This window comes from Melospiza melodia, chromosome 9, assembly GCF_035770615.1.
Source record: "Melospiza melodia melodia isolate bMelMel2 chromosome 9, bMelMel2.pri, whole genome shotgun sequence".
In the NCBI taxonomy this organism is placed as follows: domain Eukaryota; kingdom Metazoa; phylum Chordata; class Aves; order Passeriformes; family Passerellidae; genus Melospiza; species Melospiza melodia.
Window position 1 is genome coordinate 15,688,162 of NC_086202.1, and position 27,967 is coordinate 15,716,128.

General features: G+C 39.6%; 1 protein-coding gene across 5 annotated transcripts; it reads left to right on the forward strand.

Moving 5' to 3' along the window:
* Nucleotides 1-126: 126 nt before the first annotated feature.
* Nucleotides 127-26,375, forward strand: KIF11 (kinesin family member 11). 5 transcript variants are annotated; one of them, XM_063163486.1, is made up of 24 exons: nucleotides 127-205; nucleotides 796-954; nucleotides 1,421-1,566; nucleotides 9,952-10,084; nucleotides 10,185-10,282; nucleotides 10,364-10,442; nucleotides 11,128-11,313; nucleotides 11,395-11,519; nucleotides 12,891-12,981; nucleotides 13,240-13,482; nucleotides 13,606-13,701; nucleotides 14,317-14,405; nucleotides 14,896-14,983; nucleotides 15,767-15,955; nucleotides 16,873-17,080; nucleotides 17,328-17,500; nucleotides 17,779-17,901; nucleotides 18,492-18,650; nucleotides 19,050-19,189; nucleotides 19,817-20,096; nucleotides 21,213-21,435; nucleotides 21,657-21,811; nucleotides 22,130-22,243; nucleotides 22,903-26,375. In XM_063163486.1, the coding sequence occupies exons 4-24, from the start codon at nucleotides 10,082-10,084 to the stop codon at nucleotides 23,023-23,025; spliced, it is 2,985 nt and encodes a 994-aa protein (XP_063019556.1). In that variant the 5' UTR covers nucleotides 127-205; nucleotides 796-954; nucleotides 1,421-1,566; nucleotides 9,952-10,081; the 3' UTR covers nucleotides 23,026-26,375. The 5 variants fall into 5 exon arrangements, 4 of the variants coding, with proteins under 4 accessions (XP_063019556.1, XP_063019555.1, XP_063019553.1 ...); XM_063163485.1 differs by lacking the exon at nucleotides 127-205 and adding an exon at nucleotides 5,047-5,137 and having other exon boundaries at nucleotides 413-954; XM_063163483.1 differs by lacking the exons at nucleotides 127-205; nucleotides 796-954; nucleotides 1,421-1,566 and adding an exon at nucleotides 6,826-6,948.
* Nucleotides 26,376-27,967: the final 1,592 nt, after the last annotated feature.

Here is a 27,967-nt window from a genome sequence, read left to right on the forward strand (position 1 = left end):
AGGCGGAGGCGGTGGAGGGGGTGGGTGGCTGGGCGGGGAGCCGGGGCGACACTCGCCGCGGCGGGGGGGCCGCGCCCGGCGGAGGCGGACGGGGCTGCGGCGCGAAGGGCGGCCCCGGGCTGCACCCGCGGAGGGGCCGTGTCGCGGCCCGCCCGCTTCCTGGTGGCCGCGCTCCGCGTCCCTGGCGGCGTCTGCCAAACAAAAGGTAATTAGACGCCTCGTAATTTGAGCACAGTGGGTGCAGTGCCGTCCTGAGAGGCAGAGATTTCGGGTGTCAAAATCCTCCGTCCCCCAGGGAGAGGTCGCCCTCCGGCCGCTCTCCCTCCTTCGGGCGCTCCCCTTGGAGCCCACTGGCCGCCGCTCACCTGCCGTACAGCTCCGCGGCCCCGCCGCGCCGGACGCAGGACTCGCCTCGCAGGATGGGCGTACGAGGTGTAAATGCTGGATAAGGATGAGTTTCTGTTATAAACCCGCAGATTTGGGGTTCTAGGGCGACTTTACTTTCCTTGATACATTTCCGTACGGGAAAGTCGTGGATGTGGCTGGTTGCTTTAATTCTTTTCTAGGAAAAACAAACCCCCAAATAATTTTTTTTAAAGCAAAACAAAAATGCAAAACAAACAAACGCCAAAAAAAAAAATCCCAAAAAACACCACAAAACCAAACAACCAACAAGTCTCCTTCCCCCCCACCCTCTTCTCCTTCCCACCCAAAAAAAAAAACCAACCCACTGGTTGAAGCTCTGGTAATGTGCTTTCTTCATATGTGTTTATTTTTCTGTGTCTTATTTTTCAGAGTTAGGAGGGGAAAAAGACAAAATGTGCTACATTTAATGCCTGATTTTAGCTTCCCCACTGCTTGCCTTCTATAAAAGGTGGTATCTCACAGCTGGAAATTCACAGAATCCTCCTATCATAAAAATGTAGGAAGACATGGCCAGACGAGTTACCTAAGGTAATTTCTGTACCCAAAGATGGAATTGAAGAGGTATCAAAAGTAACTTTAAACTAGTCAGCTTTGGTTAAAATTGCTGTTAAGAAGTGACAGCACACTGTTTCATATGGTCAGCAGAATCAACCAGGAATCAACAAAATCTGTCAGGGAATTTGGGTAGACGTTCATCTGCTGGTTTCCAGGGAGGTCTGTGCTGCTATAGAGATGCTCTTACCCCTACCTGAGCTACCCAGTTTAAAACATTTGTGCCTACATCAAGTACACCCACACTTCTGGCCTCAGTTTAGACATGGAACTGTCTCTCAAGTTAACTCATCCTGGTTGGAGCAAGGCATTTGGTAGTTTTCACCTCAATCAACTGTTTGGATTTAGAACTGTGTGGGTGCCTAATTTTAACACAGTATGTTAACTCCTGTTAAAATGTCCTCATGGGATTCTGGTTTGAGGCAGTCTGGGTTTTTTCCAGTCCCTAGTGCATATAAAAGTGAAGACCAAGCTGGACAGAAAGAGGACAGGATAAATGGTGAGCTGTTAAATCTGAATTCCACCCTGTTGCTGCTGCCAGTGCGTCAGAGAGGCTCATCCCGTGGTGCCTGACAGAAGGACTGCAGGGTGAGTGCCCCTTCACAATCTGTCTCCTCCCTTTCAGGAGCAGCTGGGGGATTAAGGCGTTGTGAATTGGAGTCTTTCTGTTAAATTGAATGTACAGTAGAAATAGTTCTGCCTTTGTCTTTAATACAGTTGTCATGTAAGCGTGAATGCTATAGAATTATACAGGTTCAGGCAATTTACTCTTTTCGGGTCCCAACAGCGAGTTTGTTAGCCTAATGTAGTATATATTTAGCTAATGCTGGCCTGATCTATATTTAGCTGCTCTAATAAATCCTGCCTTTTCCTGTAAATCTTGCCTAGTATATACAGGGGCAATCCTGGGGAAGCAAGGTAGACTGTGCCAGGAGGACTCTGGTGGTCTGCTAATACGTGAATCTAAACCGAGCACTTGTGTTTCTGTGGTGTGATGAAAGATCACACTTCCTCATGCATCTAACATGCAGAGGTATGCAACAGAGGTCACGCCTACTGTACTTTACACCTATTTTATCCATTGTAAGCTTATTTAGCGGCTGTTCAAAGTCACTGGTGTGTCCTGCTTTAACCCCAGCCGGCAACGAAGGATCAGGCAGCCGTTTCCTCCCCTCCACCCGTCCCGGTGTAATGGGGAGGAGAATCAAAAGTACAACTTGACTTGGAATAAGAACAATTGAGAACTCGACTTGAAATAAGAACAATTTAGTAACTGAAACAAAATAAATTATAAAAATAATAGTAAATAATAATAGTAATGATGGTAAAAAGAAAAAGATAAGTGATGCACAATAGAATTGCTCACCACCTGCTATCCAATGCCAGACCTTGCCCCTAGGCCCAGTCAAGCCCTTCTGGGTAACTGGTAATATAAATTCCCATTTTATATTCTGGGAATGACATTTTATGGTGTGGAATATCCCTCTGGCCACTTCAAGTCACCTGTCCTGGCTGTGCTCCCTCACAGCTTTTTTTTCCCCTGCACCTCCTCACTGGCAGAGAATGAGACACAAGAAAGTCCCTAATGCAGGATAAACACGACTTGGCAACAATCAGGACATGAGTGTGTTATCAACATTGTTCTTATGTTGACAATCCACAACACAGTATTGTGCCAGCTACTGAGAAGAAATTAACTATATTCCAGCCAAAACCAGGGCACACTGGTGTTTATTCTAATCAGATTGTGTTCTTTGACTCCTCTCTATGTCCATTTATACTACCCAAAATTACACTCATATACTGTTTTGGACATATTTTCTGTCTTTTAAAGATATTTTTAATAGGACACCCTCAGCAAAAGTAAAGAAGACTTCCAGTGAAATTCCTTTCTCAGGCTGGTCCTGCAACTAAGATTTCTTCCCCATGAAACTTTAATTGCTCATAGACAATTGGTGCTTTTGGTCCTGCCTTCTTTATCTGCCCTAGTAGAAAAATAGGTGTTGCCTAAAAGACCAAATGAGCCTCAGCATAATTTAAAGTGTGGAAATTATTCAAATACTCCCATGAAAAAACCTTATGAAGTAGCAGTGTAGAGATCCCTCTTCAGGATATGTGACATAAATGTGCAGTGAGGGAAAGTGATCTTCAAAGTAGGTAGGTTAAAAATAATTTAGAATGAAACAGTATTTTATGTATGGCCTGAAAGCTGAGACACAGTAAGTGTGAAACTCTTAAGTATAGTCTTGTTAGGCTTCTAATGTAAGCATGGCTTTTCCACATAGATAAAATTGTGGATTAAATTTGAATTGTAATTGCATATAATAGAGCTTTGTAGCAAACTGGCCTTGTGCTGAAAAAAAAGCATAACTCATGATTGTTATTTCCACTCCAAAATAAATAGCAGCAATTTCATGACAAGACATACATGAAAAAAAGATTGTCCATTGGCTGTTCCCAAGATAAAAGTACTGAATGAATAAAATTAAATTAATTAAAGAATTAAGTTAAAGGATACGAGGCGCAAGAGACGTTTCCTGTTGCTTCAGTCTGTGTGTTTCCAATTTTCACATTCATTATTTCTTTTCTTGTTGTGTAAATGATGTCATCTAGCTGCACATCTTAACTGAAAATAGGTAACTGTATGGAAAATTACAAGCTTAACTCTAAGCTTATCACACAAATGCATACATCCCCCTATGTTACTGCTAATTTTTTATTACTGTGACTATAAAAAGTTATAAAAGTGCTACTGTCTGTGTTGGACAGTGATCTGGCACACAAGCCTAAAAAAAAGAACTCTTTTATTCTGTGTATTTTCCTGGTTAGCTGAAACCAGTTCTGGTTTTAATCCTGTTATGTGCATTGAGTCCCTAATTTTTAACAATAAGGTATTTAATTTATTGCATTTTCTCTGTTCTTTTAACAGTGACATGGTTATCCTTTTACCTTGACTGAAGGTGGACTTCTCAGCTGAGAATATAGCAGTACTTATTGAGAATAAGTCCTTGTTATTTAACTTACTGTATGTGGACAACACAGAGTTTAGAATATTACTGGCCAACTGGTCAGGCTGTTCAAAGGCTACAGCTTGGTTTATGTTTGTCTGAGGTGCAGGTGATTTCCCCTTTAATGTGAATATGCAATTAATCAGCAATTTTCTTTACTATGTCACTGATAATATTAAATATTAAACTCTCCACATGCTCAATACAGGTGATACATTGTGTACCATGTTGGGAATCAAATCAGGTGTTACTAAGCCTTGAAGAAGTCTCACTGAACCTTATAATTTGTATTAATTATATCTCTCCATTATTATACCTTATATAACCTTTTTAATTTGTAGGTAATCATGTTCCATGTAAACAATTTTACTACTTTTCAGGCCTCCATACCTACCATTCCCAGGTGATCTGATACAGGCCCTAGGAAAACAGTGTTTGTTTTGTCCATGAACATCACTGCAATTTAATGGCTTTTTGTTTGCAAGCCTTACTTTAAAATTGTCCTTCTTGATCCATACGTGGGGATTAATACCCTCTTCTGAAATTGCTACATTTGCTGTTGTGTGTACTATTATATAATTCAGATTTCTGTAATGTCTTTGTCTCGATTTAAACAAAATAAAACATTTGTCACAGATGAACTACCCGTCTTCTTAAAGGTCATTCTCCCAATGACTGTGGCCTAAATATTCTTGTTATCTTTTTCTCATATTTATTTTTATTGCTCTGGAAATGCTAGCTCCCTGTTACTCAGTTTGTATTTATAGTGTATTAGTATCATTAGGCTCTACCTAGTCTAAGGAAATGTACAACCTATGCTATAAGCCGACCTTGTAAAACAGCCTTGCAGCCATTAATCTGTATGCTTTTTTAAGCTAACTTGATTACCAGAAATACACGTTTTCCACTTACCACAGCTATAGCAAAGGTAGCTATTGGCCAAATTTAACTTTCAGTAATCAAATAAATTCTTACTGCTTTAATGCAAGTTTAAATTATCTCTTCTGTGTTTGTGAGAGATGTTATATTTTCAGGAAAAATAATGGATTTTTTCATTTAGAAATGAACAAAAATGCATTATTTGGAGGAATTCTTGTGTTCCAGTGCTGCCTTCTTTTGTGTGATCCATATGAAGGTGTATAGAGCAAAAGGTAAATATTTAGATTATTTGCATACCTGCATTTGACTTTTCAGTCTAGCAGTAGCTATTGCACAACTGTCAGTACAAGTGATTTTTTGCTGTTTGCATAGATGGTACACAAAAAAGCAAATAATGAAGGTAGTTTAAATATGTTTGCCGTGGATTATATTTATTTTCTTGTTTGGTTAAATCTTTAATTAGCTGAAACAAAATGTGGTGTTGTGATTTTTAGTGTTCACTGTTTGTTCTTTGCACGTAATTTAAGATTGATTGGCTCTGGCATTGTCCTGACTCTTCAGATAAATGGTACAGGAGCATAGTGGGATGTTGCTTCATATCACTGTCAGGAAAATGACTGCAAGCCTTATGCGTTAGGATTCATTGGTTATTAACTTTAAGAATTCACGGAGGAAAGAAGTATAATAAGATTCAAAGCAGCTAACTTTAGGGGGGGGAAAGGGTGTGGACACCTGCAAAATTATATAGATGGGCAATCTAAATTTCAGAAATTGTGAAGGGCCCAGAACAAGAGCAAAGCACTGTAGTACTGCAGGCCGTAACAGGTAGATGATGGGCTGTAGGAGCCAGTACAGTTTTAACAAAAAAAAAGCACATCAGACAAGTTGAATCTCCTCTAACATCTGCTTCTTCACTTCTACCCAGAAGACCTCTTATCCTGTCATAGATCTCCACCTAGCACAGCATTTAATAGTGCCTCAGAGGAAGCTCTCACAGGGAAGGCACAGTGACATAAATGGCAAAGTGGTTCACATGATGTAGTTTCAAAATAAAAGGATGGATGTGGTGCACCCGTGGTGCTTTGTCCTGAACCTGTAACTACTTATTTTCATTCTTACATACAATTTCCCCACTACTCGATAAGGCAATACCAACTTGTAAACACGTGGAAGTTACGTGTGGCATTCAGACCGACACAGACGAGTAGTGCTGCAGACCTGCCTGAGCTGAGGCGTGCACAAGGCACAGAGGGACCAGAGCAGAGCTCTGCAGGGCTGGCCAGAGGTGCACGGCTGGGAGTAGGGTCTGTCTGGCAACCTGCACTGGGGCACCTCCGGCCGAGGGAGCAGCCGGGGCCCTGCTGGGAGCGGTGAGCGCTGTGCCCCACTGGGTAAATAGAAACCTGGGCATTGTTTTAAACGGGCCAAGTAACAGAACAATTCCACAAGGCAGTGGCGAGTTGTGTTTATTTGTCGTGATGTTTAACGAAATCGTGGGCCAGCTGGAGATCTAGAAGGGACAGAAGAACGGATGGCCGTAGGGCTTGACCTGTGAGAAAGGGTTCCATGGATTACGTGACCGTGGAAAATTGATGGCAGGCGGGGAGTTTGGCTGCCCCCAGACCCGTGGGTGTCAGCGCCAGCCGTAGAGAAGGCCAGACATTGTCCTGTTGGCCCCTCGCGGTGCTGGCGGCGCAGACGGGCCGTACGGTAGGTACGGGTGGTCAGCAGGTAGCGTGTCAAGTTCAGCGGGACCGGGGGCTTGGGGAGCCCGGCCCATTCTGACTCCCCGCCCTCACGGCGCCGCCGGCGGGGCGGGACAGCGCTACCGCTGCGGCGCGCGCCACCCCCAGGATTTGAAATCCCTTCCCGTGGTGCCCCGGGGCCGCCGCTGATTGGCCGGGCCGGGCCGTGCGCGGTTCAAAGCGGCGTTGGCGGGGGCGCGCGCGGTTGAACCGAGCCCCGGGTTCGCGGTAGCGTTTCGGTGCCGTGCCCGTCCCGCCATGGCCTCCTTCGGCTCCCAGGGCGGCGGCGCCAAGAAAGAGGAGAAGGGCAAGAACATCCAGGTGGTGGTGAGGTGCAGGTAAGTGTGGCGGCCCTTCTCTGGGCGAGCGCTGGGGGCCGGTCCGCGGGCAAGCCCCGGGGAGGTCCCGCGTTGGTGCCTCCGGGACTCGGGCCCAACATTCTGTGCTCGGTGCCCCGGACAGCCCGCGGGGCCGGCCGGCCGAGGCCGCCGCCGTGCGACAGGCACTGTGCAGCTGTGGCTCTGCCGGGCCGCTGTGTCCGGCTGCGGGTACGTGCTCCGGGGGACCGGTGTGTCCGCCCGGAGGGATCGCGGGCGAGGGAGCCACCCCCCGCCCCGTACCCCCCGTACTCCTGAGCGGCCTCGGCACCGCGCTGGGAGCCGCCTGTCCCGGGCACCGCTCTCGGCTGACGCGGCCCCCTGTGCCTCCCGGGGAAGCGGCGCTTCCGCAGAACTAAGGCTGTTATGAGCGATTTTTTATAGCTTAAAAAGGCAAAAAGCTGCAGTTACCGATCTTCATTCAGCACGCATCCAGTATGGAGCTGTGCTGGAAGCTCAAGAAGAGCTACGCATAATTAGTGTGATATTCGAGACACACAAAACCCGGGCTGAATTTTGCTCTTCTGTGAGCTCCTGTGGGAAGTTGCTAAGTTTGACAGCTAAAAATGCTGCTACTCCCTCTGTGATATAACTTCATTGATGCAGACTTTACCGGGGACAAACAATGGGATGGCGGTCACCTGCTGAATTAAAAGTGACCAAATGTCTCGGTTGATGAGATGAATTTGCTTTTATGCATGACATGATAAATTTCATGTACCATAATATTAGGTTCTCTTTGTAATTCTGAGGTGGTTTTAAAGGATTGCGTACTAATGCTAGGTCTTAATAATCTTAAAGCATTGTATGTTAAAATTGTAATATTGGTTATTATGTATTGCGTTTAAATCACCTGTAGAAGTTGGGGTTTTTTTGAGCCAGACCTCAAAATATTAGTTTATGTATTATGTTTTAAATGACTTTTGCAGTCAAATTCTCAAGCCTACAAATTTTGCTTTTACAGGTGCACAATGAATATAGAAATTAAAATCAATTTAGCCTTATGTTTGCAATGCAACTATAAAGCTTCTGAAACAAATGTGGGATTGGTGAAAGTGTTGTGACTCAAGGCTATTGCAAGAGAATAAGTTTATTGGAGCAATTGGATTTGAAATGCTGTCAAGAGCAGCTGTTTTGTTTTTATCTCAATTGTGCTGGAATAGCTTTATCGAGTATTAATATCTATTTTAACTACATATGATGCTCCCTATGAAAGTAGCATTAGGACTATCAGCGGTGGAGTGTTCTGCTGTTGTTGTAGCCCACAGATTAATTGCTATGTCAAGAGTTAGTTTCTAACCTCTTAAAGTTCCTTGCCTGCTCATGCCTTTGCAGAGCTTTTTTTTTTTTTTAATAGCTTCAGTTTCTTTGAGCTAGTAAATGTTTCTTCCGCTTTTCTTTTTTCTTTTGCATCCAATCAGATTGTCCTTATCTTACAGATATGAAAGCAGATGCAACTGTGTTCTTTGGTGTCCTGATTTGTTCCCAAAACCTGATCAATCTTAGCATATAATAAATCTTTTCAAGCAGCATGTTTATTGAGCTTTGGTAAAACATTAACTTGGAAACTCAAAATGCATCCATTAGTATTGTTAATATGCATAATGTGCTTCATAGCTGTGGGGATGAACTTGAGATCAAATGTCTCCATGGCACACCAGGCAGCTCCTTGTGTGGTGGTGATGATCTGTATGCCTACTCCAGCCCAGCTAAATTGTTCCCCTAATATCACAGCTGTGGGCTCTTGTGCCTCCTGCCATGGACTGGGTCAGTGTTTCATGGTTACACAGCAGAATGTGTTCATTGCTCTGTTACTTTCAAAGTCACGAGCTTGAAGCTGTGACTTGCTCCTCTGCACCAGATTTTAGTGATCTTGTGTTGTCATCGGTCAGTCTTGCACCCAGGTGTCCCATGGTCTGTTCAGAATCTGACACTTCAGCCTCAGTGATGTATTGAGGGAGAAATGTTAGCCACAAGGTTCAGGAAACTCGAGGTGCCGTGTGTTGTGGTTTTCTTGTGTTTTGCTTTTTTTTTCTTTAACATTACAATTGAAAGAGTATCTGAAGTGTCTCTAGTGTTAAGATATTTTAGAGTACAAGCTTGTAGAAGTTATATTTTCAAGCTGACTGCTCAGGTCACCTATATATAGGTAGCATAGACATTCAGTGCAGTAGCACTACTAAATGAAGAATAAAATAGGATTTAATGCTTTTTAGGGTATTTCTGTACATTTCAGGAGAAATAGTGGCAAATGTCTCTTTAAGAAAAGTGTTGTACACCAAGTTTGAATTAACTTAGTGGTGAAACAAGATGCTCACCATAAAGTTCAAAAATTTTATTGTTGCTGTGTTAATATTTTACTATTACCTTTCACTAATCCACTTTAAATTAATGTGGATTCCACCCACCCCCCCCACCCCCCTCGTTGTTTTATTCAGGTGCATCAGTACCCGAAGGTTCTGGTATTGCTGCTTACTGTCCTGCAATTAGTAGGGTCTCTTGGTATTTTTGGTGCCTTAGAGTGTTTTGTTATCAGCATTTGATTCACTATTGCATTGACTTGCATGTAGTAAGTGTTTTTTGGATTTTTTAAGGCTCTTATTTAGACAGTTGCTTGATATGTTTAATCTTCTGCCCCTTGCAACTGAACATGTCCTGATGCCTGTTAGCTATGTGAGCATCTATATGATCTTGAAAGTGGTTATAGGCCTGTTAAAAATATGTATATAACAAAAAGCTGTGGATGCCTGGATTGTCTCACAGTGGAAAAAAGGGCCTGTAAACTGCCAAGCTGCGGCATTTTTTCTTAATTATTAAACAGATAAAGTTAAACACTTTGGGGTTTTTGCCCAGTTTTACTATTCTAGATCCTTAAACTGAGTGACATTACTGCTTCATCTGTTTGTGTTCTTGTGATTGATTTCAATGATTTCAGTCTGATATTTCTGACTCCTGTCCTTTTAGGCCTTTTAATGCCTCAGAACTGAAAGTGAGCTCCTACGCTGTTGTGGACTGTGATCAAGCCAGAAAGGAAGTCAGTGTCCGCACTGGAGGAGTGACAGATAAGTCATCAAGAAAGACTTACACATTTGATATGGTTAGTAACTGCTTGGGGTCTTCCAGAAACAAGCTAATACTGGTTGTGATGTTACACATTATTGTATGGCTGAATGGGACGTGTTGTCTTGTGCCAATAGGTTTTTGGAGCCCAGGCAAAGCAGATTGATGTATACCGGAGTGTCGTGTGTCCCATTTTGGATGAAGTCATTATGGGCTACAACTGCACGGTGTTTGCGTAAGTAAGCCAATAATTAGCGTTAGGAAACTTTATTTGTATTTTAGTTTATTGTTTACATTTTAATTTTTATTCTCACAGTTATGGCCAAACTGGTACTGGTAAGACCTTCACAATGGAAGGGGAGCGGTCACCCAATGAAGAATATACTTGGGAAGAGGTACATTATCACTTCTGAGATTTTTGTCTGTACTGTAGTTCACAGTTGGAAACTGCAGAAGACTAAAGAAAACCAAAAGTTGATGCCTTTCAAATTCTGAAGCTGACTTTCCTTAAATGTTTGTAGATTAACAAATAATCTCCTTCATTTATATGAAAAGGACAACTTAATGTTGCAGAATGGTCCGTTTGTCTGGGACGAGCCATTTGTCAGGTGCAGGGAAAACTCGGGACTCAATACGAGTCAACAGCAAGTTCCGTTTATTGAAGAGAGCATCAGACACTTATACAGCAAGTAATAAGCTTATGAATATTCTGTAAGCCAAGCAATCCATTGGTTAAACTATACCATCAACTTTTCCTCATTCCTTTGGGTCAACATTCCCTATTTCCCATATCTCTCTGTCTACTTGTTATCATACCCAGCTAGGCCCAAGGACACGCTATCGTGCAGGTGCAGGACTTGGAATTAGCCATGGCCTTTTACTTTTCCAGTCTCTAGTCAGCTAAACTCCCAACAACTTAATATCATTAATGTATTACACTCAACTCTTGGTGACTTTTATATGGAAGGTCATCTTTATTCTTATTTATATCCAGTCAGACTGTTTAGTTGAAACTCTATGCCCTAGCTCCAAATCTCTTTCAGTACATTTATAAATTAAATATTTCTTTTTATTTTATAGGATCCACTAGCAGGTATCATACCCCGTACATTGCATCAAATATTTGAAAAGCTCACAGAGAATGGAACTGAATTTTCAGTGAAAGTCTCTCTTTTGGAAATCTATAATGAGGAGCTTTTTGATCTTCTGAATCCTACTCCTGATGTTGGAGAAAGACTGCAGATGTTTGATGATCCTCGAAATAAGGTGAGTGCTACAAAATTTGTTGTCTTGAGGCTTTCTGAATTGTTGCGAGATGTATAATAAGCATGTATTAATTTCTGACAGAGGGGTGTAATTATTAAAGGCTTGGAGGAAGTAACTGTACACAACAAAAATCAAGTTTACCAAATCCTGGAAAGGGGTGCAGCCAAAAGAACAACCGCAGCTACTTACATGAACGCATATTCCAGGTAAAAGTCTTCCCCATTTCAGAAACCTTGTTTTGTTCTTTGTTAAACAGAATCTTACTGAAGATGTAAGCAGCTAGTGCAAACATGACATCATGTCTCTCACAGTGCAGACTATCAAATGTTGGTTAGAATGCCAGAGTTACAATATCTTCCTTACCACCTGCTGTGGGATGATTGCAATAGGAGTATGAAGGGATGTCATGGTTTAACCCCAGCCAGCTTCTGTAAAATTTGCAAATTAGGTTGTGGAAGCTGGGGATAATATTCTATGGCAATAAGGGCTGCTTCATATGGTTGCAGGTCATAGAATGTAATAGGGGCACCTGGGTCAGAAATAGCATTCTTTTTATTACTGCTTTCACATTCTTGAGCTGCAGATGTGAAATCTATATCACTGAGAAAAGTAGTGATCCAGTGCTGGAACAGTAAGAAATGTACCCTCTCTGTATTGTATTTTAATTTCAAGATATACTGAGCATGTCTGTCTACTGGTGGAAGGAAATGGGTATTTTCTACTACTGATTGGAACACAGAACTCATTTTGTCTGAGATTCCAGGGAATTTTGGAAATTGATGTGCCAGAGGTGTTTTATGTATGGTCAAACTGGTGTTATTTGACATCTATGGCTTCCTGTATATGTCAGCTTCCTGCAGTAAAAGCTTATTAAAGCAATAAACTCAACCTGAAATCATTATTACTATGAGAATAGTGAAACACTGCAACATGTTGACCAGAGAAATTGTGGGTGCTCCATCCCTAGAAGTGTCCAAGGCCATGTTGGGTGGGGCTTTGAGCAGCCTGGTCTAGTGGAAGGTGTCCTTGCCCATGGTAGCAGGGTTGGAGCTAGATGCAACCATTCCGTGATTCTGTGATCTTAAACTGTATTACTGTTTTTGATTGAAAAATTAATTGAACTTCTAAATTTTTAATATTGAATTCAACTAGTTGCTGAATTTTTTTAGCCTGCATAAGGAAAGTTATGTTCCTTAATCTCACATTCTGTGAAACTGTTCTTAGCACAAGTACTGAAAAAAAAAATTGCAAGTCAGTTTTCATGTCATGCTTGTGAGTTGAGAATACTCAAATTTAAGCAACACCAAGGCATTTCTCTTGGCTTTCCTTGAAATAAGAGAAAATCTATAGGATTGAATAAATCAAATGTCAGCCAGTTGCCTCATCACTGGTTTTAAATACAAATTCATACATACACATACAAAATTCTACTTAGCAGAATAACTTTGTGTATTAAAAATGTACTTTGTAGTTCATGGGCTAAATGTATTCTCTATAAAGAGCACAAAACTTGCAGCAGTCAAATAGCAACTAATATTTGGCTTTAATGGAACATCTGAAACTGGTTTCTTTTGCAGCCGTTCCCACTCTGTGTTTTCAATCACCATCCATATGAAAGAAACAACAGTAGATGGAGAAGAACTTGTTAAAATTGGAAAGCTAAACTTGGTAAGTATTTGAACTAAGTGTCATTGATAGAATTTTTAGCTATGTAATGGAGTTTATTAGAGTTTTTTTCCTGATAAAGGGAAAAATTATTGCTCTCATAAAGTGATGTGAAGTGTGTTTGTCACTCTGAAAAATATAAGTCCCATTTGTCACCCCAGTGTCTCCTGAAAAACTAGTTAGCTCTTTTATGTATTCTACAAGACTTTGGGGCAGGCATTCTTCAGAGTGATTGAGACAGAAGCATAACCTGCCTTTCAGGTTGATCTTGCAGGAAGTGAAAACATTGGTCGATCTGGGGCTGTTGACAAAAGAGCTCGTGAAGCTGGAAATATCAACCAATCTCTGCTGACACTTGGAAGAGTTATTACTGCTCTAGTGGAAAGAACCCCTCATATTCCATACAGGGAATCTAAACTCACAAGAATCCTTCAAGACTCTCTTGGAGGACGGACAAAAACATCAATAATTGCCACAATTTCACCTGCATCTGTAAATCTTGAGGTAAATTTTAAGTCTGAAAACCTATTCCTAAAATAAGTAATATTTTAGGAATAATTTTGCTAATGATACAGAAATATGAGTTAATTCATCAGCTTGACCTAGTGTTACATCTGTTTTTCACAGGAAACATTGAGTACGCTGGAATATGCCCATAGAGCAAAGAACATCATGAACAAGCCTGAAGTTAATCAGAAGCTAACCAAGAAAGCTCTTATTAAGGTAACTAGACATATATCTTAAATTAAGTTACAGATTAGGTATGACTTCTTGTTAATGTAATCTTTGCTGTACAGGAGTTATGAGTACAGAAGAAACTAACTAGTAGCTGTGCTTCTCTGAAGTGATTTTAATTACTGAACTGATGCTTTTAAACTAAAGCTGCACTTACATTGCCATGGTCTCTGCAGATACTGGCACTGTTAATAAGACTGAAGTTGAACAGAGGGCTATTGCTACTAGCTATGACTGTGGGGATTACATGTTTGTAGTTTTGCACTTTCCCTAGAAAGTGATTGAATTAGAGGGAACTTGTCAGTAAATACAAGTGAAGAGCCAATGTAAAGTAGCTCTGTCCCTAAGGAAGTTGGGATTCCTGTTGTAAGCTGCTAAATGCAACCAAGTATGACCTTCAAATGGAAAATCTCAGTGCTCTACATATAGCCAATGATATGAATTTAAATAGTGCTGTACTGAATTTAGAAGAGAGGTGAAGTGCTTTGCTCTTGTGCTTATGCAACATTTCTGTAGAGCACTACCTTTGTGAGGTATCTGTTAAGCTGAATATCAAAACCAGAGTAGAAATGTTCATGTTCATGTGATTGTTTCTTTGTGCAGGAATACACTGAAGAGATTGAGCGTCTGAAGCGAGACCTTGCTGCTGCTCGAGAGAAAAATGGAGTCTATATCTCTGCTGAAAACTATGAGTATGTCTGCAAAATTTCTATAAAATAATTAGCATCAAATCTCTGATACTGGTACCTATACTTATACAGAAATACTTTCAGATATATTTTTAATCCAGGAAGTTGCAGATAGTTAGGAAAACTTAGCTGTTTGGTCAACTTGTTCTTTCAAAATTAATGATTATACAGATAAAATCTCATGGGCTTGCACTGAGGAATTTATGTATGTGTGGAACTTGCTATAAGCATTAGCCAGCATGCAGATTTACACATGCAGCCTTTTATTTTTTCAGTGGACACTAGTACAGGAAAGTAAACTTGATATACTTAACTTCACTTTAAATAGGGCTAGAAAGTTTACAATAGAAAATTGCCTTAAATCTTCTCTGCCTTAAGTGAAAATGACTTGCTATTCGTATAGAATTTTCCAAAATTACTGAAAATTTAGTGTAAATCTTGAAACTACCTCTTACTTAACTAATTTGTTCATTTATTTTAATCATTGCTTGAGAGCCCTTAATGGAAAGCTAACAGTCCAGGAAGAAAAAATTGCAGAGTATATTGACAAAATCAGTGTCATGGAGGAAGAAGTGAAAAGGGTAAGTGATGTTTTTCAACTGTGGTTGAAATCTGCCAAAAAACGGAAGAAATTCATTCCTCCTGTCAAAAGGAGGAAAAAAGTGTGAAGAAAGAACAGTCAGAAGATGGGTTTTGTTGTTGTTGGTCTTAAAGTTCCCCAATTAGTCAAGAATGGAAGCTTCCTAGTCCTTGAAGTTAGGAATTTGAAATAATGAATATGAAATTGCAGATCGCAGTACTTATTTTTAAAGCTGTTTTCCTGTCTACTATAATTTTCTTTGCTGAATTTTCAGCAAAAAATCTGCTTGTAAAATGATATAATCTCAGTTGACAGGTATCTATCTGCTTAGGAACAAAGAATGAGGGGAGAGTGGTCAGGAGCTTCCTTTTAACAAATTACACAAAAATTGGAGCTCCTTCTTTAAGAGAAATGTAGATATTAATTTGCTGGTAGATGTAACTCCTCTATGTAATCAGCTTTACTGGCTCTTCTCAGTCTATCTGGTTATGTTTATTCAGTGGAATTCTTTTCTCTGTTCTATAATGGTAGTTTGCTCTTATGTTTTCAGAGGAGAAGCAAGCAATTATTACAGTGAGAATGGTGTTGGCTTGATATTTTCAGTGATTACAGAGACTATACAAACCTGTAGTTTAGATTTAAGTCTGGAGTCCTACAGCTGAGGTTACATTGCTAGATGACAATTTGCCTTCTGTCATTGTAGTGTAATTTGAGAGATGTGAAATGAGATTGTCACATTTGTAAAAAGTGGTGTTGCCTTTTTGATTATTGTCTTCCTATTTAGGTCACTGAACTATTCAGAGTCAGTAAAAATGAACTTGAACAGTGTAAAACAGATTTGCAGATCAAGGAGAAAGAACTGGAAGAAACACAGAAAGATCTGCAAGAAACCAAAGTTCAGCTGGCTGAAGAAGAATATGTGGTTTCAGTTTTGGAAAATACTGAACAAGAGCTTCATGACACAGCTAGCCAGGTTGTCACAGTTCTTGTTCCTAATGTAAAGCAGCTTCCTGGTTTTGGGAGTTGGATGCACTATTGTTGCTAAAGCATGATGTGAGTGAGACATGACCTGAATTTAAGATGGAAAACTAGGATTAGATTGCAGGACTTTCTCTGTGGTAGTGTTGACAGCTGACTGCTAAACACTCTGGTTGGTCTGGAACTAACTTTCCTTCAGGCCAGTTTGTCATGGGAGTTCCAGTGCTTTGCAGTATCTATTATGAGTTTTTTTGCAGAATAAGTAATTATCAAAACACACTTGAGTTAGGGAGAGAGTGTATCCTGCTATTTAAACTGCAAACTGATGAAACTTGTACCTTCAGGCACCATGACAATTTCTTTCTGTTTGGATTCCTGTAAGATTAGGAGGGAATGCCTGGTTTTTACATGTGGGTTGTGGAGTGTTTGAGACAAATAGGTGCAAAAATTATTTATGCTCACTACAAACAAGGACTTCACTATTTCTATGAATTCTAAATTGTTTATCTCAGGACTAGTACTAAAACCTCTTGTTTTAGTACTATATTGAAGAATATATTTACTGTCAGATTGTTCAGAAAAAAAGTTGAAGTGCTCACTCAGGTATTTTTCAGTTACTATTCTGAGGTAAATGATACCTTTATTCCTTAAATACTGAGGAAGTAATTTATTAATGCTTTGATTTTAAAGCAGAAGAAATTATCTCTAGTAGGTAACTTTTTCCCATGTTCTAAAAGCATAAATGACATAACACCAGGGTCCAGAACAGTTGTAATTTGATGGTGTAAAGGGAAATACCTGTTTTCCTAGAGAGATAACTTCTTTAACTCAGAACTTTTGTTGCCTTTCCTTATATAATAAATGCTTGACTTCTTGTTTCAAGACTTACTGGAATAACTTTAAAAATTCTAGTTACTAACTACAGTTGAAGAAACGACAAGAGATGTGTCTGGGCTCCATGCGAAACTGGACCGTAAGAGGGCTGTTGATCAGCACAATGCTGCTGTCCAAAATACCTTTGCAGGACAAATGAATGCTTCATTCAGCAAAATACAAGATTCAATTACTGAAAACAGTTTGAAGCAGCAACAGATGTTGACATATTACACAAATCTTATAGGTAAGTGTAATACCTGTATTAGTAGTCATCCTGTTGTAATCTCAAAGACCACTTCCTGAAATGTATCTGTTTTAGGAAAGAGGTGGCTTTATTTAAGTGGCATAATGATTACAGTTCCACCAGTAATGATGTGTCTGGGATGATCCACAGCCTTCCTGTGAGGGGCAATAAAGTAATGAGTAATAAAAAGAATTCTATCTTACAGGGAAATTTTTTAAAAGTTTGTAACTCTGGATTTCTTCTGCAGGTGACCTCCTGTCTACCAGTTCTTCTACGGCGGATATTCTTGCATCAGTTGTATCAGCATCTTTTGCCTCTCTTAAAGAATTGGTGTCTACTGAAGTTTCTCACATATCTGAAAAAATAACACAGCATGAGAATCTATCACTTGATTGTAAAGCAGAGCTGCTGAGATTAATTGTTAGTACATTTGCATGCTCCTACTTAAATATTTGAAACCGATTTTGATCAAAAGGGATTCTGTAAATGTATAGCATTTTTTCTGATGCTGTTTACCTGTGTCTGCTTCACCACCTGACCATGATTGTATCTCCCATGTCACTCCCACAAGCTGTAATGTACTAAATAGCATATACTGCCATAATAGAGCACATGGATATGTACACAGTAACTTCTTGCAAATGTAGATGAAGGAACAGCCGTGTTCCGATTTAATTTTTTTTTTTTCCTCTTCCTAGGAAGAACATCAGACTGGATTAGGAAAAGCAGTAAATAGCTTGACACCAATGGTAGAATTTGTCTTGGGGTTAAATTTTCAGTTCCAGAGTAACATGAAGAAATATTCTGCTGTGGCTGATCAGGTAATGCACATAACCTGGCTCCTCGCCTTATGCTCTCTTTTTATTTAATTTACAGATAATATGTTCTTTGTTTTTCTGCAGTATGTCAGAGTGTTTCCACTTCTTGTCTGGCCTTTTCCCCTTTATCTTGTTCTATAAGTCCTGTCTTTTAACTTTCTTTCAGACTTTTTTCCTCTCCTGGGTGTGGTAAATTTGCTTGTTCTCTATATTGGCACAACCTTTTGTGTGAGTGCCACAGTAGAATGGCAAAACACAGATGCTTAAATCTTTATGTAACAAATATTCGATGATACATTGAAATACAAGGGGGAGAGTATATTAAGAAATCGGAAAAAAAAAAGTCAACTTAGGCAAGTCCTACCACTCCAAAAATCTTCTGCCTTCATACCAGACTTTCTGTAGTCCCTTTGTTTCCTGGGGAATGTGATGCTTTATCTTGTTAACAACTATAAGTGTAAACAGTACTGCACTTATAAAGCCCTTTGCTTCAAGTTAGAGTTCTAGTCTATCTCGTTATGCTAGGGAAAAATACCAGTTTTTTCAATCAAGATATAGAAATATAACTATAAGTAAAACTTTTTTTTTTTAAGATGGAGGACCATAAAAAGGAAATGGATACCTTCTTTGCAGATCTTTCTCTCACACTGAAAAAAATACAGGAACAAACAGCCGGTGGCTTTGCTCAGCTCCAGCATAATTGTGACAGCTTAAAAGAAGAAGTGGAAATGATGAGGTTGGCACATAGAAAGGTATCCTTGGAGTAAGAAAACATCCTCACATCAAGTGTGATTGCTTGCTTTGATTTAAACTCTTATGTGGTAGTAAGCCATTGTATTTGTTTCACAAAAATATTAGGAGGACAGTAACTTGATCCTAATTCTATTCAGCTTTTGTTAGGCTGCTTTAGGTGGCTTATGTAGGAATGCAGCAAAAACCCCCTTCCCCTTGCTGTATATCACTATATGTGCATTTACATACATCTCCAAAAATAAGGTGTCTGTATCTTCACTACACAAAAATTGTGTCTTCTGCTTTAGAATTGCAGAACTCTGCCTTTTCTGCATTTTTAGTTCAGGCATTCAAGTATGCTTTAAGACTGTTAACAAGTGCAGAATTAACAGCAAAACTTGTGGTAATTTTCTTGATAGAGTGCAGCTGAATTGATGTCTTCACTGCAAAGCCAGCTTGACCTGTTTGCTCAGGAGACTCAGAGGAGCCTAACTGATGTACTCACAAGAAATGGAAGCCTGAAGACCACCATCACTGCTATGCAAGAAAATGTTCACCTGTAAGGGGCACATTCTTTTTGCTGTACACTTACACAAGATAAAATATATATAAGAGAACTTCAAAATTGGGTGCTCTCCATCTTTATGTGCTTATAAAGCCTGCTGGGCATGGCCTGTGTGTTAGAGCTGGGTTCTGCCACAGAGTGTAGATCAGAGTTGGCCTTTCCCCAGAGTAAACAGTAGTTCTAGAAGGCTTGCCCTTGAACTTGTCTCTTGAGCATGTTGAGATAAGAAAGTATCATTTTGGGAGCAATATGCTGAGGAGTGTCCCTCAGTGTCTGGACTTCAGAACATATAAAGGTTTAGCATGAAGCATAATAATGTGTCTGTTACAGTATGTTTCATTCAATTGCAGACTGAATAACTAAGGTCTTGCTGAAGTTGTTTTTGGTTTGTGGTTAGGGTCTTTCTGTTCTCTTTTGGGTTTTTTGGTTGGTGGGGGTTTTGGTTTTTTAGCAAACCTACTGCAAGTGCTGCAGATTTAATAAGTAGAACAACAATATTATGATTAACTGGTTTGATAGAACTGTGCTATTTCACTGGCTCTGGTTTCATATTTCTAAAAGTATACTGTGTTAAAATCTACCTTTCAAAATCTCTAAACTCTTACAAATATGTTGTTGCAGGACAACTACAGACTTAGTCGGCAGTACAAATTCCAATCACAGCAAATTTACTGCCTATCTGGATCATTTCTCTCAAGAGCTCAGGAGCATAAATGCTGAAAACAAGGCAATGCTGGAAGAATCCAATGACCACTGCCAACATCTTCTCGCCAATCTCAAAAATGTGGCTCAGGATACCAATACATGGGGTGAATTTACAACTGCTCAGATGGTCAACTTTACTAATCAGCACCTGTTGTCATTAAAGGATGAGAAACAGCAATTTCAGTATTTACAAAAGGTACTTATAGTCATTTGTAGTCTAATGCAACATCCTGAGACAAACTTTACTGCAGAATTTATAGAGGGGAGAAAAAAGTTGTAGTCAAAACAAAACTATGATTTTTTTGATAGCAGACTCATGTTACTGAGCTTGAGAAGATGTAATTAGAGGAAATCAAAAGCCTAAATTAAGAGACTTTAAACTTCAAGTGCCCCTACCCTCAAAAAATGGTGTCATGGCTAATGCCATACAACTGACTTGTACATGTAATCTGAGTGTTTTGCATCATCTTGGTGGTGTTTAATTCTAAAGCTTTATCTACAGTACTCTCCTTGGGAGATGCACAGTGATCACATGCAGGCTATTTTCTGGAGTTTGCAAATGACTTTATTGGTCAGATTGAGTCAATATGGGAGAAAGTATTCCTTTTAAGTATATACAAATTCTGGCCTCTTATCTAAGAGTTTCTCTCTCGTGTTTTTTGGGGGATTTTCTTAATTTCCATCACAAATTTCACATCCACCCTGGTTTTTATTGTTGTAATAGGCAATAAAATAGGCAAATCCAATATTTTGCAAACTTTTGGAAGGAAAAACTCACTAGAAACTTCCTTCACACAGAGTACTCTGAGTTGGAAGGGATCTCCAAGCATCAAGTCAAACTCTAAACTAAAAGCATTTGTTGGTCTCAAGACCTCTCTGTATCTGTTGCACCTGCTGAACACTTAAAGAGTTTCATTTCAGTGGGAATGGCTGAAAACACAATTGCCTTTTCCCCTACAAATGCATAAATGTTCTAGTACTTACAGGATGTTCACGTTCAGGTGAATATCCTAATTCTGTGCAGGGTTTGTGCATAGAAGCATGAAGAGTCTGGTCTGGGCCAGATGGCATCATCTTTATTCTTGTGACTAGCTTTCTAAAGTGATCATACTTTCTAAGAAACTGACTCTTCTGAAGATAGCTGTCAAAATGAGAGTGTAAAACTGGCACTGAAACTTCTCAATTTGAGGTCTCAGTTGTTTCGTTTCAGGTCATGTCACTAATCCTGCACCACATCTTAGAAAAGAGGCCATAGTCTTACCTTTCCTGTTAACTTGTTTTTAGTTGGGTTGTTTTTTTGTTTCATTTTCAGAAAAATGAAGAAAATTGTGATAAAGCAATAGCTGAAATTGCTGACCACATTGGCATCCAAAAGGTTGCTGAGGAGGAGGTGCTAAATGGCCTTCTGGATCAGATAAAGGTGGATCAGGAGATACTTGTGGAGCAGAACCTGGCACTTAAGGAAAAAGTGCAGCATGGACTAACTCAGGTTAATGGTTTCCTGCAAGAGGATCTCAAAGTGGATGTTCCAACAGGTATTTAATCAGGTCAGGGGCAGAATGGTCTTAAAGAAAACAACTTGAGTTCCAGAATTCATAAGTGAAGGTTGATGAGGACATAACCTGGCAGCCTTACACCTTTAAGATATGTGCAAAGAATGGTGTGTGAACAAGGCATGATTTCTGTAATGAGCTGATATAAAATTGTGGATCTGAAATTAAAGCAAACACTGAAAAGTGTATCATCTTCATTACAGGGACAACTCCACAGAGAAAAGACTACTCCTATCCTGTCACCCTTGTGAGAACAGAGCCCCGGCAGCTGCTTCTGGAGCAACTGAGGCAAAGGCAACCAAATCTTGATGCTATGCTAAGCAGTGTGGGAAAGGAGATGGAGGATAGTGCAGGTCAGGTATGTGTATAAATGGCAAATGAGGCTCTTGAATGAATATTTCACATCTTTGAGGTTTTTCCAGGCCCTTTTGGAGAGTTGACTGGAACCCCAGGGCTGTTGTAGCCTTTGTGTTTTACAGTGTACTTGGACTCAAATGTGCTGAGCTCTTGACAAAAATCATCTCTTGAAAAATAAGCAATGATATTAATAATTTAGATTTCTTTCTTGTTTTTCAAAAATAGAAATTCCATGTCTTTTATAGGTATGATCATTCTTAATACATTCATTAAGGAATTCAGACATTAAATACATCTTTCTGGAAAACTTCTGTTTTAGGACCTGCTGGAAGAAGGAGTGTTGCAAGAACCCAGTGAAGGCCTTGCTTGTGACAAATACTCAATGGATACAAATGTATATTGTCACACAAATGGTGGCATTCCTTTTTTCCAGGTAACTTCCTCAGATAAGCAAAACAGCTTTGTATTTGAGAAGAAATAGTACTTTCATAACAGTGCTGTAGTTTCAAGTCACTTCTTAACATTTCAGGGTAGTCTCACAACTTGTTCAAATCCTGCAGATTAACAAATCCTTTGTTAACTTTGTGCTAAAGTAACAGCAGATTATGATAGCAGTCAGTAGTAGATAAAATAATGCAGATTTCTGACAAGCTGGGCAGACTGTTGAAAACTCCTCAGCAAGTAATCTTCCATAAAGAAAATTGTCATAATTTGCTAGGCATGTGTTAATGGGAGAGTTGAAAGTATATGCAGTATTTTCTTAGAGGCCTGACAGAAATATTGGCATTGTTAATATTTACTTGCTTCTGACCCTTTTGCTCTACCAGCACATCAGTGTAAACTTCTTGGTATATTAGTCTAGGGATTGTCTTGCTGGGGAGAGCATGTTTTCTTCTTGGGGACCCTTTAAAAATAGCTGCTGAGCTTCTCTATGTCTACAGTCAATCTCTTGAGTAAATGCAATCTCTTAGGAACCTTTTTCAGGACTTACATCAAGTTTTTTTCTCAGAACACTATGTACTGCATTGCACATGAGCAGAAGTCTGATTTCTTTGTATTCTCTTAACATTGGGTATTTTCTTTAAATCCCAGCACAAAAGAAGTCTCAAAAAGGGTAAAGAGAACAAATCTGCAGCTCCAGTGGAGAACAAAATGGAGGATATGACAGAAGAGTTTCTTCAGAAATCTAAGCATCCTTTAAGATTGCTGAACTAAGATATATCCTCTGCAGATCGCTGTTTTTAGATATTTCTTACTGTCTTACTGAGCCACAATTTTTTTGGGTATTCTTAGTGTCTATGTAGTGATACAGTGATGCAAAGCTGAATCAAAAGATTTACCTGCTCAGTCTCATGCCTTGGTTCCATTTTTATATGTTGCAGCTTGCGAAGTTTTGAGGAAAAAAACCCCTGCAGATTACGGTGCTGTTATGTTAAATATATATATATATATATGTGGTCAAGTAAGAAATTATCTGTTTCTCAGTAGATCTAAAGTACCAGAAAGGGATGTGGAAATATGCTTTGCCAGCATTATGAGTTAGCATCTTATGTATTAATCAGCTGTAAATAAGTGGCCTGGTTTTATACCTGCTTTTTATTCCAATTTCTATTTTGTTTACTGTGATACTTCAAATAAATTAATAAATGGAAAACAAATGTACAAGCACTTTGCTCAGAATAAAACTTACCTAATTTTCTTATGGTGCCAGGTCTAATTTAGCTAAAACATTATCAGCTATGTCATCAGTCTTGTGCTGTCAGGAGAGGATGGTTCTCTCCCTTGTTTCACAAAAGACAATAGTTTTACTTCAGTGCCTCTTCATTCTGTGAAGTCTTACTGCTGGGTCTTGGGCTTTTTGTTTGTTTAAACCCCACTGTTCTTCCTCTTAACTTGCAGATGCAAATTCTGGCACCTAAAACTTAATGGGTTAATTCTCCAGTCTCTAGGTTCCATTTTCTTGCACTATATACCTGTTAACATTCCACAATGGTTCAAGAAATCCTTTATTAACTAAAAAATCAGCCCCAAAGATTGATCCCATAGCTTTGAGTAGCCTAAGCCAAGTGGGAGAGGTTTGCACAAGCCTTTCACCCTACTACCTTTTCCCTGTGGAGCTGTAAGGATTAGTATGAACAAACAAACTGGAATAGCCAGTGAGAGGAGGCTTCCATCCATGAAATCATGCCATATTTTGTGTTCCCTGTCTTGATCTTCTTTGAAACTCTCTGCCTTGACTGTTTGGTTCCTGCTGCATGGGGATAGCCTGCTTTCCTTAGCAGCTGTTTGAATTTCAGCTGCTGCTTCACATTTTCTCTTTTTTTAAAGTAGCCCTCAAAGTTGTGTTGTCCTTTGTTTGCAATGCTGGCAGTGATCTGCTGATCATTGTTCCGTTGGCCCAGGTATCTGGTGGCCGCACCAAAGCTGAATAGGATGAAAAATCCGGATGCAGAGCATGTCCTGGCCTCCCTGTCCGTGCCTCCTCTCCCACTAGATGGCCCCAACACTAAAGGTTGGTCTGAGCTCAGGTGCTGGCTGCTAAACAGAACTTGGAAACACAGCTTTTGCCAAGCTTTCCCTCAAGCATCTGTCAAAAAAAAAAAGTTTCAAAATCTGATATTGAATTTATGCTTCCATATGGAGAATTCTTCAGTAGGGGCTTGCTTTATGAAGAGCTCCATTTGTGTAAAAGATGATCTAGTGCATGTCTGCATTACTGCAAACTGTCCTGGTGACCAAATTCTTGTCCTGGCCTGTTCTCTCTGTTCCCCACCACATGGCCATTGCTCAAAGCAGAAAGCAGCAATAATTTGCTTTGGTGTATTGTATGGTGTATGATAAGGAGAAAAGAAGGGTAAGAAAAACAAAGCAATGCTTGTTTCTTGTGTGTACTCATTGTAATCCCAGATCTTAGCCAAGGGAAGAAATGGCACTGTCCAGACTAACTTGCTGGTGGTTTGATTTTGTTCTGTGTAAGGCATCCTTTACAAGAAGGCTACAAAGCCATTGCCACAGAAGAATTTGCCAGGTCACACCCACTCTGGCACAAGCCAGCTGAGCATGAGGGAGAGTTGCAGTGACTGGGGCTCCAGTGCATGGCCATGTTCTAATTAATCTAATGAGTACTGATTGGATTCTAGATTAATGGTTAAGTGAGACAGCCCTTGATTTAACAACAGACTTAAATGCAATGTGGGGAAGTGAAATAAGGAAAAATAAGTTTAAATGCATGTGAAATACAGACAACAGTAAGAGGGCCACAAGAAGCACAGACAATTGAGTCACCAGCTTCATTTTCAAGTGAAAAATGAGTGGCCAGGAGGAAAGTGAGGAAGGGGAAAGGAAAGTTCCTGCTTCCTCCTGGAAATCAGGAGGCTGCAGCACTTGCTGCATCAAATTTGTGGGGGATGCAATGTTTATTTGAAGAGAGAAAAGAAGACTGAGCTGAGTGGCTGCTATTGATGACTGCCTTTATTTTGGGTATCCAACAATTGCATGGGGCTAGAGAGGAGTGAGGAGAAGGTGCAGGGCTGCTAGACTGCTTTTCTCTTTTCTGTTAGGGGTCAGTCAGCATTACAATTAGCTGTTAAAAGGGTAGAGGAAACAAGATGAAGCCTTTAACTCTTTAGGGTGAAAAAAGAAAAAAATTAATCCAGGAAGAACTAGGAAAATAAAGTTAACATTCCTTTTTCATCAACAAGAGATTTAAGGGGGAAAAAGAAAATTCTAATGGTTGAGAGCATTAAAACCAGGAAAATACGTATATTTGCTATGTATTGTAAAATTTATGCATTTTAAACAAGTGTTTACAACCATTTGACTGCTATTTTTTTTTTCATTCCCTGTTGCAAACTACTTTTTATGGTAGAGGGCAATGCTCTATAAACTGCACGCCCACCCATGCAGTTGCTGGATGAAGTGAAACACCAGTAAATCATGCTATGCTTTGCATTCATAGGCTTTAAGTGGCAGGTTCTAGAGGTGAGGTGCAGACCACCTAGCAGAGCAGGCAGTCCTTGGAGGGGGAGCACAAGCTCCATCCCAGCAGCATTGCTGTGCTCAGTCTTGAAATCATTAAACATGGGAGAACAGTGAATGCACTGAAGGGAATGTTTGCCTTTCTATGTTTCTGTTCTGTTTTTAGGCTTCCAATATACTCTTTGGCTCCCTAGAAAAGGGTCTAGCTACCAATAGGAGGACATGGTTAGAGAGCTACACAAGTGATCTTCAGACAGATAAAAAGGAGCAAATGCTTGGTCTAGCAGTCATCAGGGAAGAGATTAGAAATAAGCTGCCTCTTTTATATTTGGTCTGAAAATTGTACAATTTTTCTAGCCTTTTATGACTTTGTGAGGTGATTGTCAGCTTCCAGGTGGCACAAAGTTAAATTTTGTAAAATAATGGAAGTTAACTGAATTGCTTTCTTTTTTTTCCAAAATATTAAACCTTTATAAATATTCCCTTGAATTCCTTAGTTGTACTTGAAATGCTTTTGTTACTCTTGGCCTGTTTATAACCTAATCATTGTACTTCAGAGAATGAAGCACAATGACCAAAACTTTGAACTTGACAAGTGTATTTCCTTCATTAAAAATTATGAAATAAAGGAATGAAATAAATGGAAATATCACATAAAATTACACTCAATTTTTTCAGAGCTTCTCAGTTCTTGTCAACATATATATGTATATATAACATTTTTTTCTGAGAATGTCCAGAGCACTAAAGCTACATTTTTATATTATAAAGAATTTTCTTTTTATTGCCAGAGGTTAAAGATTTTTTTTCCTAATTAACATGGAAGTTTTGTGAAGCAAAATATAACAACTAGCAGGAACTAATGTATGCTTTTTTAGCATTTTTAGAACAGATTAAATACAGAGTAAGATACTTCTCTTTCTCCATTCAAGTAATAATAGTGACTGGTGCCTCTCCAAGGGCTGATTTCCCATTGTACAAGTCCAGTCTTGCTAATTCTGCTGCAATCACTTGACTTACAGTGAACTAATAAGATGAAGGATCAGAATCTCTGTTTTCCAAAGTACACACTGAGAGTGAAAATGATGTCTAAAAACCCACAAAACAATCAAAGGCCCAGTTAGGTTTCTATGGCCAAAAGACTTCATGGCATTTGGAAGGGTTTGTCTGGGCAAGGGGGGAAGTAGTTTTCATGCCTAGTTCTGTATGCCCTTTTACGCTCTTTTAGTAGGTGCTTCAAGCACACCTACTTCTACTTCATAAAATGACTTTGGGATCTTTGAGGATTGGTGTTAAGTTGCTCTGCTCTTAAAAACTAGACCCAAATTCAATTGAAGCTTAGCACTGCCTGCAGTGGCCCCTGCATCCCACCAATCCTTGGGCAGTGTGTGCATGATACACAACTTTATGCTGAATCTGAGCACCACTGCTCCCACTTTGGAAGCAGACATTTGTTTCTAAGGGAGTGAATTCTAAATAGGGGGGGTGTTGGTGGTTTTTTGAGTTTAGTGGCTGGGGTTTTTTGGTGTGGATTTTTGTTGGTTTTGGGGGCGTGGGTTGTTTTGTTGTTGGTTTGGGGGTATTTTTGGTGACACAGAAGAGCTTAAGTAATCCCTGTCATATGTAAAGATTGTTTTGGGAAATTGGCTTTTCACATTTCAATTAGCTTCCTCTAACGCTCAAGCTAAAACCTAAGCAGCATTGTCATTATGTTCAGAAGGTAAAGGAAACAAAGAAGTGAATCACTTATCATTTGCTATAGCCACCATCTTCTCTGACTTAATTAAAATATGACATTAATTTGGAAGCCATTCAGCTACAGATATATATTTAAATTGTTATAATATAATAACGATAGCTGCCAAAATTTTGTTCATTCACTCTAACAGTTTATTTTAGGAAACTCAGTCCAGCAGGATGAACCTTGAATATACAAATTATTGCAAGGAAGAAAATTTTATGATGTCTGTTAGTTAATACAGAAGCCAATCTTATTAATCATGGATTTACAGAGGGCTGTTTTATTAGATGTTAACCATAGCTTATGTTGACAATTGATTTTCATTGTAGGACAACTAAATTTATATTTGTAAAAAGATAAAGATAATTAAATTTACTTTATAAAGGTTACTATAATAAATGTTAGTACCTGAGAATAGCAAACATTAAACAGCCTTAG

Bases quoted from the DNA above. Each gene is read 5' to 3' on its own strand.
- KIF11 (XM_063163483.1), top strand. From the start codon at position 6,869: ATGGCCTCCTTCGGCTCCCAGGGCGGCGGCGCCAAGAAAGAGGAGAAG. The intron at 12,982-13,239 runs GTAAGTATTTGA...CCTGCCTTTCAG, and splicing joins AAATTGGAAAGCTAAACTTG to GTTGATCTTGCAGGAAGTGA. The intron at 17,501-17,778 runs GTTAGTACATTT...TCCTCTTCCTAG, and splicing joins CAGAGCTGCTGAGATTAATT to GAAGAACATCAGACTGGATT.